The sequence below is a fragment of the Rhagoletis zephyria genome, unplaced genomic scaffold (genome assembly GCF_001687245.7).
Source record: "Rhagoletis zephyria isolate East Lansing unplaced genomic scaffold, Rhagoletis_zephyria_1.1 Rzeph_scaffold_02008, whole genome shotgun sequence".
In the NCBI taxonomy this organism is placed as follows: Eukaryota; Metazoa; Arthropoda; class Insecta; order Diptera; family Tephritidae; genus Rhagoletis; species Rhagoletis zephyria.
Genome location: NW_016159092.1, coordinates 47,052 through 60,008, shown reverse-complemented (window position 1 = coordinate 60,008; position 12,957 = coordinate 47,052). Strand labels below are relative to the sequence as shown.

The window sequence follows — 12,957 nt, the reverse complement described above, 5'->3', positions numbered from 1 at the left end:
GTAAGTGTATTTAATTTAAATATTTTTTTTTGGTTTTATTAAAAAGTGAAAGAGAAACAATAAACTCAAATTAAGCCAATTGTAATGGTGGCAAAAAAAAAACTTGCATGTTTAAATTTAAATGTTAGAATTGAGAATTAGAATTGGTTTGATGGTTTATTGATTGATGTCTATTTTACTACTCCAATAAGCAATTGCGGTGAGCTTACAATACCACAACTAATGCAAATATAAACAAGTAAAAAACAAGTACCACAGCGCTTCTCCAAGAATTGGCCGAAATACCGCAGAGCCACTTGCAGACAGACCATTCTTTCGTCTAGGGTTTGCTTTAAATGTCTTCATTGACAATTTGAAGGCCATAATTCAGGCCAAGGCTAACCAAACAGAAAACCGCTGATGCAGTTATTAAGATTTTTTCAAATTTCAAGTATGATTTAAGCTTTTGATGGAAAATAAATTCATATACATATCGTCGCCTGGGTAAAAGATTGTCGTAAGCGCAATTTTGACGAATTTTAGTTCTAGATGTAGTTATATATTTTGAAATAAGGTCTTTCGATTGGTGTTATCAGTTTTTAGATATCTCCTTTAGTTTCCGAGATATTGACTATAATTTTTTCGATAATTTAGTAAAAATTTAGCTAGTAATGCAGTCATATTAAACTAATCAATATCTTAAAAATGGCGTTCTCCATTTGTGGATATCTGCTTTAGTTTCCGACAAATTGAGTAAAAAGTGTCGTTAATTTAGTAGAAATTTTGATCACATTTTGTCGTATTTCATACAAAGTGGCTGCCAAATTGTGGACAAATGACGCTTACGGCAAAATTTTACTAAAGAAAATCCTTCATAACTAATTAACAATAAACATTAAAAATTTAATAATTTAAAAATTTTGTGAACTAGTAACATTTTCACAAACTTTGGAGAAAATCTATCTTCGCGTTTTTGAGAAATTGCATTCCAAACTTCAATCGCGATTTCCCACAACCACCCGAAATTAACATACGACAATCTTTTACCCAGGCGACGATATATGTACGGCTTTTCAATATTTTTTGCGCACAATTATAAAAAATTACAAATATTGGATTTTAGTATTCAGAAAGCTGAAAATACTTCTGAATCAAATATATCTCAAATATCTTTCGTTTTACACTCATATTAAAATATTTAGTTTATCTTAGCAATTTAATGTAACAAAATTTTTCAAATAGGTGGTAACCCGCCTCAAAAATATTTTCGACAGCAAACTTTTTTATACCTCTTTAGTTTGGTACCCATATTATTCTATTTAATTTATCTTATCAATTAAACCAAATTTTGTTGAATAGGTGGTAACGCTGAAACATTTTTAAGCCTTCTTTAATCTCTTTTATTTGATACCTATATTTAATTTATCTCATAACTTGAATTAAATAAAAGTTGTTAAACAGTTGGCAACCCTCCTCAAACATTTTTTCAGATGTAAGTCTTCTTAAACATCTTTAAACGGGTACGGGTAATTTTTTTTTACTATGAGCGTAAAGCATATGAGGATTCTGCGTGTAGTTATAAGCAAATTCCCTGAAGAAACCATGGACCTAAATTTGATTTGCGGTTTGCCAAATTGCGAAAAAGGGTTCCGAAGAAAAGGGAAGATTTTCACTGTTGCGCCCTCTGGTGCAGGTTTTAAGAAAATGATAAAAGTGCAGACATCAAATCTTCATATGAAAACCCATTATGCTATATTTTTTTTTACAAAATTTTTGTACTTCTTAACGCACTACTGCAAAATGCTAAGAAATCTATTTTCGCAATTTGGCAAACTCAAAATTGATTTTAGACACAAGGATTCTTCGGTTAATTTGCTTAGAATTCCACGTGGAATCCTTTTGTGCTATACGCGCATAGTCAAAGAAATCTCCCATATAAATTTAGCCGCACTAATATACATATAATATCCTATATCCTCCAAATGATTTGAATGAATTGAATTCTTTTTTTACAACATACAAAATTTATTTCGCATTTTGCAATCCCTTTTTCGTTCCCTCTATATTGTTAGTCTTCGTCAGAGCTTTATTGAAAGTTCCAAAAGCTTCACACTTCTGATCTTATTTAATATTTTTCCTTTCCTATAACAACAATACCTAAGTAAGTACGTTAACTCAAACTTCTCTTTCATTTGACTAGATGACCACTATCGCTAAAGACTTCATCGAAATCAATCTTTCGACCGATGAGTTAATGCTGAACGAACTTGAGCGACGCGATGGCATTTACTCGTTCATATTTCACGAATTGGAAGTACCCAGAGCTGAAACGCCTACACGCTGTATAGCGCCCGCCAATATAATAGACCACAATTACATAAAGACAAAAACAACGGCCGGCACTGCCGATGAAGGCAACATAAATGCAGACACTTTGCACGGCAACAGCTTGCCTAATGAGTTGAAAATCAAAACAGAAGCTGTTTTCATTCAACGCTCCCAAATGAATGATACTGCAAGCAATATTACGACAACAGCAGCGGCAGCGACAACAACAAAAACACTAACATACTCCAGCTCAACCGCAACAACATCCTTTATCAATACAATTCCAGTCATCAGAAGCTTGACGCCAACCACTGCCTCCACCAGCGCAGCAACAACAATGATTGTACCCAGCCTATTTGCCGCATCACCTCTAACCACACCACCATCCACCACAGCCGCCAATGACATTGGTGGCACTTTGCCATGCATGTCCAGCCTCAGTGGCGTGAGCATGCGTAGTTATCATGAATACTTGAAGACTTGGCATCCGCCACCCTCGCTCGTCTACAACAACCCCAAACTCTATTCGTATATGGCTAATTGTGGTTTTCGGGTGCGCGTACCGACGCCGCGCTTCTCGCACATCTCTGCGCCACTGGTACGCAATCGGCGGCACGCCCTCAAGGATACGCCTAAATACAAGCGAATGTCCGAGTTGTGTTTGTGTACGCCGGTGGCCGATTTGCGTGCGCTTTTTCCGCACGATCCGGATGTACATGCGCCCTTTGCCGTGGCGGCGGTGACAGCGGCGGCGGTGGCGGCGGTGGCGGCGGTGGCGGCGGATGATGTTGTAGCGACGTCGTTGGAGCTGCTTGGTAATAGCGAAATCGCGGTGGATTTGGACAGTGACTGTTGTGGCGATGTGGCAGCATTGATGACAGCTTCGCCGATAATTAAATGATTGGTATTGGAAGCACATTTGCCGTTCCTTTTACATTTTTTTATTTAAGAATCATTTCATATTAATTGGATATATATCGATATTATATTTAGTATAGGTACGTTTACAGTGAAAATTTAAATAAATAACCTGCTTAAAAAAAAACCAGAAACATTTACTTAGTATCAGCGAGAAAAAAGAATCACAAGATTTGTTTATTCACTCAAAAATTGGATTATATATTTTACCTTGACCACAAGTTGGTCTCACGCATGCATGTATGTATATATGTATAAACAAATAAACACAAGTGGTTAGCAATCACTCAAATCAAAACACTTGAAAGTTATACAAATCGAATTTATGTTGAAATCAAGATGGGATGCAAGAAAAGTTGTAGACAAAGTTTTTATATGTTTTAAGAGCTGAGGAAGGCTGATGAAATCAAGCGCCACAACGAAGTTAAGTAAACGACTGAGCTTAGCAAAGGCATAAATGTATATGCATGTATACATATATTTACAGGTATGTACATTAGGGCGGGTCGATTTGTATGGGAGATTTTTTCGACTATGCGCGTATGGCAGAGAAGAATTCTGGGTCTAAAATCAATTTGGAGTTTGCCAAATTGCGAAAATAGGTTTCCTATAAGCTATAGTGTCTTAAGGAGGTGCTTAAATTTTGTATAAAAACATGTTATGAGGGTTTTTTTGGTATGAGGAATCCATTTCTGCACTTATCTTTTCCTTAAAATTTCTACCAGAGAGCGCAACAGTGAACATTTTCACATTTTTTCCTAAACCTACTTTCGCAATTTGGCAAACTCCAAATTGATTTTAGACGGTTCTATGCGCATAGTAAAAAAATGACACGCCCTAATGCACATATGTTAGCAAACTTTAGGGTGTTGCCGAAGTTGTATCTCTCCGGAGCGGAGCTAATTCACTGCACAGAATTTTTTAAAAGCATCTACAGGTATCACGAGTAATTTCGGTGGCTCATTGTGTGTAAGTATGCTGAAGATTCAACGCATTTACATTCGAAATTATTAGCCATGAGATAAGTTACAAATTTTAAAATATCTCCAAGTTGTTGCTGATTGTAAGACAGCCAAGAATCTGACATAAAACAGTATCTCCACAGTGAAAAAACTTACAATAAACTACTTCAAAACACCACCTAAATAAAATTAACTTAGGAAAGTTTTCCACACCTTTTTTTCATTAGGCTGTCATTGCTGATAGCACGTTTTCACAATGAGAATTTTCAAATACATTTTTTGGAGCAGTTGAAGATTTTAAACGATTGCTTACCCATCTCTTTTTTTATTTCTTACTAAATAGATAATAATCTTTGGTATCAAGAGAAAGATTTATAAGTAAAATACATGTACTATTGATCAGTAATACGAAATTTTAAGTACCACAAATACAAACACGGTTCAGGTGCATCTATAACATACCAAATAAGGATTACCCTAACATAATATATATAAATATAGGACCCATGTAGATATATGAAATTTATATTTTCTGAGCAAGTTATACAAAATCATCAAACACTTAAACTGTATACTTGTAGTATAAGAATATCTATAAACATACATATGCACAAATATATATACAGTGAGTCAAACAAATGGCCACGTGCTGATTTTTTTTTAAGTATTCGTAGTGTTTCTCGTGCTATTTTTTTTTTTTGTAATTTTTCTGTAAAACTACCGTCCAAACTTTAACCAAACCCCTATAAATCACAGTTTCCCACTTTACCCAAAATTTAGGAAAATGCAACAAATGTTCATCAAATTTTCAACTTTTTAATCTGAACCTTAAGAAAAGTTTTGGGTATGCAGTTTTATAGCCCATACAATTCTAGTTAACAAAGTGTATCAAAGTTTCAATCGGCTGAAAAATCCCGTTGACTATTTAGAATTTTTTTTTAGACACCTTTTTCGATTTTTTTCATATAACTATTGCAAACTACAAAAACTGTCGTTGATTTTATGAAATTTTGATGCTTACGGCCTCTCGCGTTTTATTTTATAAGAAATTCATGCTTATGAATAGGGAAAAAGGTTAAAAATTGGTCAACAAAAAAAAAATTTAATGAACGGAATTTCTTAGGCGTTTAAAGCTTGCACTTCATTCGATTAAAATTGTATGGGCTATAAAACTGCATTCCCAAAAATTTTCTAAAGATTCGGACTAAAAATTTGAAATTTTTATGAAAATTTGTTGAATTTTCCAAAATTTTGTATAAAGTCAGAAACTGCGATTTATGTAGTATTGGTTAGAGCTTGGACAGGATTTTTATAGAAAATTAAAAAGAAAAATTTAACGCGAAAAACATAACGAATATTAAAAAAAAAATCAACACGTGGTTATTTGTTTGAGTAACTGTATACATATACATATATTCGTAGGAGTTGTACAAAAAGAACGCATTTATTTGCATTAGCACAAAGTTGTATGTAGACACTTACATATTTGTAAGCAAATAAAAAAGCAAAGATGAAAAATTTTATTACCGTCGAAGGACAGGACACTACGTTTATATACACATTAGTGTGTAGAGCACTCTCAACAGTGTGTGTGTGTGTGTGTGTGCGCGTTTACTCACTGCCTTCCCTGCCGCTCCTTTTACGTGGCGTATAAGTACGTGGCAACGTTCTTTTCACATGCCAACGCGTGCATAAAGCATGAAGCTTTACGAAGCGCTTCCGTTTTCCTTTTGCTAGAATTTGAGCTAGCGGGATGTACACCCAAGCATAAATAGTTACGTGCGAAGCAGCTTCTGCACCCAAGCACTTTGCAAGCGCAAGTACCTACTCTCTCGCCGTACTACATACGGGTACATATATCAACGGCAAGCGCTCGGCTTCGCAAAACATCAACTAGATATAGTTATGCTATCTACCACACCCACTCATACACTCACTTATATTTCAAGTGCAGGATGTGCATTTGCTGCTGCTGCTGAAAAGTCCTGCCATTCAACCAAGAAATGTTGGAATAGCTAAAAGTCAAATAAGAAACTGCATTGGATGTGGAAATTGTAACAGCCAGCAATTTTACGCCTTTGCTAGCAAACTTCGTAGCAGCGTGCAGCAAGCAGCCAAGTGAAAGTTTACCTTCTTGAATACATACATACATATATATGCTCATATATGTATGTATGTGTATTAGGGTGGTCCAAAAAAAAGGCTAAATCGGAATTTTAATGCGCCCACGCCCTAGGATTGTTTTATACCGGAAAAATAGGCCCCTGTTTTGTATATATATATTTTTTTTTGAAATCCAAAAATTTTTAGACGTCGCTCAAAGTTTTTCATGTATTTTATATGGGGAAAAACAATTTTTCGTAGAAATGACCAAAATTATTGAAAACCAATATTTCTCGATCGAAGAACTTTGTTTCTCTTCAGCAACCCTTCGGTAAGAATATCCAATTTTTTATTTAACCGTTTTTAAATAGTAACTATATTTTATAGGTACCCCAAAAATGCCAAAAAAGTTTACTGGGGGGTGAGACGGGCCAATAAAAAATTGTTAGTATTGTTATCGGAAGTCTCCTGAAGAGACACAGAGCTTTCCGATCGAATAATATTGATTTTCAGGAATTCTACGACAAATTTTTTCCCCATATAAAATGCATGGAAAAATATTTATGTATTTTATTTTTTTTTCAAAATACAAAATCGCGGTATATTTTTCGGCTAAAGAGCAATTCTAAATTAAAACCTTAGACTTCACTTTTTTTTTGACCACCCTAATGTGCATGTTGATACTAGAATACGGCTGCTGCAATGGCGCATGAATGTATGCATATTTTTTTATATGCAAATGCATATAAGCTACTGATCCCCCATAAACACCTCTATGTATAAGTCTGTATCACATTCACTTCAGCCAGCGGTCATATCAGCTTCATCCGTTCCGTGCATCATCTGCATACACGCCATGGCTCGCTGCATGTCACCACGTGTGCAGCCTGCTAGCTAACACTATCAGGTGTGACTTAGTGGAAGATGGCGCAAAGAGCTGGTAAATAAAAGTGCAGCTAATATGCACTTGTGTAAATGATTGTTGGCGCTGTCATGTTAGACAGTCAGCAGTCAAGGTAAACACACTGATCAAAATCTCATAAAACAGTTACGCAATAAAGAAAATGTTTTTATCCAGCGAGCAACACTATTAAATTCTGATAGAATCTAAAGTCAGAAGTCAGAACTCTAAAGTTGCCACTTTTTTTTTGTGGCAAGGAGTTGATAAAGTCGTATAGCTCCACTACACCATAAATTACCACCGTATCAGCTCATCCCCCTGACGAACTGAAAGGCCTTGTTGTGCGCTATCTTGAGGGCGGCTTTCAGATTAGGAAGAAAGCCTGCTCCCAGGGGACCAATCCGCAGTACGCTGATGGCGGGACACTCGCAGAGAATATCCTTCACTCTCTCCTGTGTCGTTCTGCATCTCCTACAGATCTTATCTCTAGTTTAAAGGCATGCGATCCCAGCAGGAAATGTTCTAGCGACCTCTCTCTTGAGGAATAAGACAAATTTCGTCAGCTTTATGCCATTCGCTCAGCATATAAACCAGAACACCTTACAACCTTGCGTTTTGAGGGATATAAGCATAGTTTCCGGAAGAGATCCTTCCTTGGCCAGCTTGTTGGTTCTTGATAACAGGTATTTCCCAAGATTTAGTTTTTACGTTGCTTGTTAACAGTTATTACCCAACCTTAATTTTTACTTTGTCTGACAACAGTTATTGCACTCCTCCTCTTTTATTTCCATCATCTTGATCTTCTTCTCTATCTCCAGATAACGTAAAAAAACTTTAAATAATAACTGTTATCAAACAATGCAAAAAATAAACCTTGGGTTATAACTCTTATCGGCGAAATAAATTTTTTTTTCGTCTAATAACTGTTATAAAACAACCTTTTCGTTAAATTTCAGAATTCGGGCTACGTTTTGAATTTGTAAATTCAAGATAACAATTATTTTTGGTCCCTGTTTTATGCTCATTGGCCGCATATCAACTTTTTTGAAGCGAATAATTTCGATTTACAACAATTTTACATGCAAATATTTCTTTGTTTTTTTTTCGAAATTGTGGCTTAGAAGTGTTTACCACAGTTGAAAACTAAAAGTACAGCAGAGATACGTGCATGCTAACATACTACATACATATGTTTATACCATTAAGCATACTTATGTCATATGAAAGAGTACATCTGCAGCTCGGGGAGCAAAAACTTTTCCAGGATCCAATGCAATTGCATACCCATTGCACCGCACCGCACCGCTTGCCACCCCCACACACACATTTGCTTGAGTGATTGCAAAACTTCATTTTGAATTCAATTTTACACATCTCTTGTCGCCAGTGTTGCACCGTCTTCTTCTTCTTCGTCTTGCTGTTGCTGCTGCTGCAGCCACTTGTCGAAAATATCTTAAAGTTTTTGCTTCTTAGGTTTTTTTTTATCAATTCACTTTGACCCACCTGCACACCAACACAACATACTCGTATTCTCACTTTGAAATTTCACCCAATTTCTATATGCGGGCATTTGCATGTCAAAGTGCCTGGAAATTGCAACTCGTCATCGACTACATTTTGGTTTTCTGTCAACCAACTGGTACCAACTGTCATTCTTTTCATGATTTTTTCTAAGTTTTTGATTGTAAATGTCTCAGCTGCAAATTCTTTGACAGTTTGAGACTATCACCTGTATCGTTTTCACTTGGAGAATTCTAAGTTTGATATTATATGGAAAAGTGTTTTTGTTGTCGTTGTTTTTTCATTTCTGTTTTACTTTTTGTGCAAAGTGAATTTCGCAGCAATCTGTATTTACATAGTCAAACACAGAAAAGCAAATAAAATGCTACACAAAGATCGGTATGTAAATGTGTAGTTCATACATTTGTCGAGTTAAATTTTTTCTGGGCTTGCCACTGGTACATACGTATGTATATTTATTTAAGAATGGCTTTGTGCCGAATGTTGTAATGAGGACTTAGTGGTCTTGAAGCAAGCTTGTGGTAAATTAAGTTAGGAAAGCATGTTTGAAGAGCTTTCCGCTTTCACTTAAAAGCTACAAAGCTTGATCACAGGTGGTTGAGTGGATTAGAAATCAAATAGAATAAAACAGAAACTCGAATACCAGTAAAAAAAAATATAGTTAAGTAAAAACAAATACGAATTCAATTACCAATACCAGTACTAATTGGCATACTAACACGAATGCGGATACGAATGCAAATTTGTAACCGAATATGAATACGCATATTCCATGTAAAACTAATGCCGAAAAATATATTAGACTAGTGCACCCTCATGGCATTAAAATGCCCAAATTTAATTTAGCCTCTTGAACAGTGGGCAACCCTACTAAAAATCTAAATAAATATTCCAAATGTTTCTGGGTTAGGGCGTTTTTGAATCGAATTCTGAGATAAGGTATTTTTTCAATCAAATTCTAAAATAGGGCGTTGTTGAAAATTTTTCTGAGATAAAGAAAATTTTTTTAGAATAAAAATTATCAAAACACAACGCGATTTTTTAGGAACTGCTAAAAATTAAATGGGCTGCATAAACTGCATATTCAAAAAAATTCTAAAAAATCTGATTAAAAAGTTGAAAATTGAGATGCAATTTTGCAGAATTTTTATAATTTTTGCACAAAGTTTGATATATGAATTTATATGGTTTTTGTTAGATAATGAGCTATACTTTTATAAAAAATAATAAGTATTAAATAAACGAAAGCAAAATATTAAAAATTTGTTAAAATTTCGTGTTCCTATTTATTTTTCCACCACTGTTTATGCATACAGTGGTCGAACAAACCACACCGGCACCACATTTTGACAAGTTTTAAAATTTTTTATTTTTTTTTTCTTTGATTTTGGTTATTTTTTACAAAAATATAGTTCATTCTTTAACAAAATCGGCGTAAATCTAAGTTTCGAACTTTATGCAAAATTAAAAAAAAACATAATAATTAGATTTCCTAGAAAATTTCTTAGTATGCAGTTTTGCAGCCCATTGAATTGTAGTAGAAAAAAACATAAATTTTTGTCCCATTTGCTTCAATATAACGAATAAACACAATTTAATTTTATACGGAAAAAAACTGTAACAGCTTCGACAAAAAAAAAAAATGTATAAGATCAACGGTAATTTTTATCCTCCTGGTAGAAAATTCTATCAGAAAAAAAGCTGCGAGCAACACGTAATCAAGACCTGGGCTAGTTCCTGCAGCACCGAAGATGGAAATCTGTTAACAGACATTCAGAGTACACTTGAGATATGAAAGGAGCACTTCTTAATGTATCTCACAACACTCGACGCTTGGGCTAATATGGCAACCAGTTATCCTTTTGTGGCTTGCTGGGTCAGTTGCAAGCCTTCAGCGCACTTTTTAAATTTGGTATGCATCTTATTGTTTGCCCTATAATATCTCCAACCCAGCGCCTTCAAATTTTACTGGTCACACTTGGATTTTTTGTGCCTGGTAGCAAGTTGCTATTATTAAAACTTTCATTTCAGTCGCAGCTCTTTCACTTTTCAAGTACAAGTGGCATTTCGGTCACGCCTTTTAATGCTTTCGTTGCTGATAACGAAAAGAAACGGCTTGCGCGTTTTACTGAACTCAGTTAAATTCGCTTAGATTGTTTAACTCGCCAAGCAAGAAGAAGAAGAAACCCCGAGGCGACGATCAATCTGAATTGTGCTCTTTTTCAAGCGCAGTCGAGGAAGAGTGATTTCAGAGAGACGGCGGTTTTCTCTCCACGCTAACAAGAGACGTTTCTCGCCACTCGTACCAATTACGGATACAGAACGAGAAGCTTCTACCACAACATTCCTAAAATGGGTGTTGGGTGCTCCTCGCAATGGGTAGATATAAGCCACAAACTCTACTTCAATTGAACCCATCAATATTAGTATCAACGTTTCCCTGTTGTGAGAAGTTCAAAGGTTGATTATTCGCACAAAATTGCAACAAGCTGGGAGACATGCAGCGTAAATACTGAGCACTATGTGTACTCCAATAAAAAAAACTCACCTACTAAAGAACAACGTCTGGTGAGTTTGCTGCGGAAAGACACGAATCCAGCTAGTTGACTTTCTGAAAGGACTTCACCAGCGCTTATTTCGAATTTCGTGTACTCGAACACCATAATGTGCACGCGTATCCGTATTTGTATGTTTATGTATATGAAGAAAATATACAAATTCATGTACATACATACATATTAGAGGGCTGCATGAATTAATTCAAACTTCTAGCCAAACAGAGTACAGTAGATATGAATATTTTACTTCACATACAAAACACTCAGCGTTTGGAATTTTGTAAGTTATGAATATACATTTTGTTTTATATTTTCTACCTTCAAATGGAATAATGTGAATGAATGAATGGAAAACAATCAAATCATTCAAACTCATTTCGGTAAAAGTTTTTTTCTACAAACAAGTTTTTTCGTATGTAATAGGAGCGCAGCAATACATACATATATACATATGTATGTTTGTAGATATGTGCATAGAAAAAATATTTTTGGATATTCATACAAAAAATTGTCATTTATTTCAATTCAATTTATTTTCACTTTGTTTGAATATTGTAATGTCGACACAAATATCACAACAGCTATTCACTCAAATTCCAAAAAATTTGAAGCCAGAATCATTCATTCGTTTTGTAAATGCCGTTTTGAATGCATTCATGCAGCCCCCTAATACATATGTACCTCGCATCAAAAGGTGAACTGTCTAAAAACACCTGTTGCTTATAAATTCAATCTGACTTTAGAATTCGAACTGCACAGATAATACTGTGTCGCGAAAGGCAATTAATAACATATCCACAATTTTCGTATGGTCCATATGTACTATGTATGTATGTATGTATAAGTCTGCACTAAATTCTAAACTAATTTTGTTATAACATTTGCAAAGGAAAGTCTCTTGAGCTTCATTAATTACTACAACATCTCAGCTGCCAAGTGGCATGTGGCAAGCAGTAAGAGTTCATCTATCTGCATACATATATAGACATATATACATATACATATATGTACAAACTTATGGGTCAATTCATATCAAATCAACCAATGATTGGAATCGACCATTTTTGATTTGGATAAATTTTTGACAGAACTTTTCTTTTATCATATAACGAAGTTCTGCTAAAGGAAAAATATTAAATATTTTCCTTTTCGAAAAATGTGTAACATGCTAAATTTCACAATTTCCGAATCTTTGCAATAAAAAACTCTTATAGTAAAAAAATGGTTCTGGTCTCGTTTTAAATGTGATATTTAGGGCTATAAAGAGAAAAAATATTTAAAAATTTTAAAAATATAAAAATTTACGCAATTAAAAAATAGTAAAAGCAAAAACTTAGAAAACTTAGTTTGGCTCAATTATTTTCAAGCAATACCTCCAACTGATGTTATAAAAAAAATCCGAAATTTTCAAGAGTTGTTTTTCCAAGGATATAAATTTTGGAATTAAAAAAAAAAACATTAATTAAATTTTTCAATCAAATTTACTTTCAAAGTTAAAAATTTCATATCTTAAAAAACACCTACTTGAAAATTTCGGGATATTTTAAGATCAGTTTGTATAAAAAAAAATGCCAAAATGTATGCATAAAAGTTTTCGCCTTTGCGATTTTTTTCAATTTCCAAATTTTTGTATTTTATGACTATTTTAAACATATTTACGTCACCTGAAAAACGAGATCAGAACCAT

The 12,957-nt window shown here is 34.5% G+C and overlaps 1 protein-coding gene across 1 annotated transcript; it reads left to right on the top strand.

The window, feature by feature from the left end:
• The first annotated feature begins 2,179 nt into the window (after positions 1-2,179).
• LOC108365806 (uncharacterized) lies at positions 2,180-3,208 on the top strand. The gene has a single exon (XM_017619967.1). The coding sequence runs from the start codon at positions 2,180-2,182 to the stop codon at positions 3,206-3,208; it is 1,029 nt and encodes a 342-aa protein (XP_017475456.1).
• The last annotated feature ends 9,749 nt before the right edge of the window (positions 3,209-12,957 follow it).

Bases quoted from the DNA above. Each gene is read 5' to 3' on its own strand.
- LOC108365806 (XM_017619967.1), top strand. From the start codon at position 2,180: ATGACCACTATCGCTAAAGACTTCATCGAAATCAATCTTTCGACCGAT.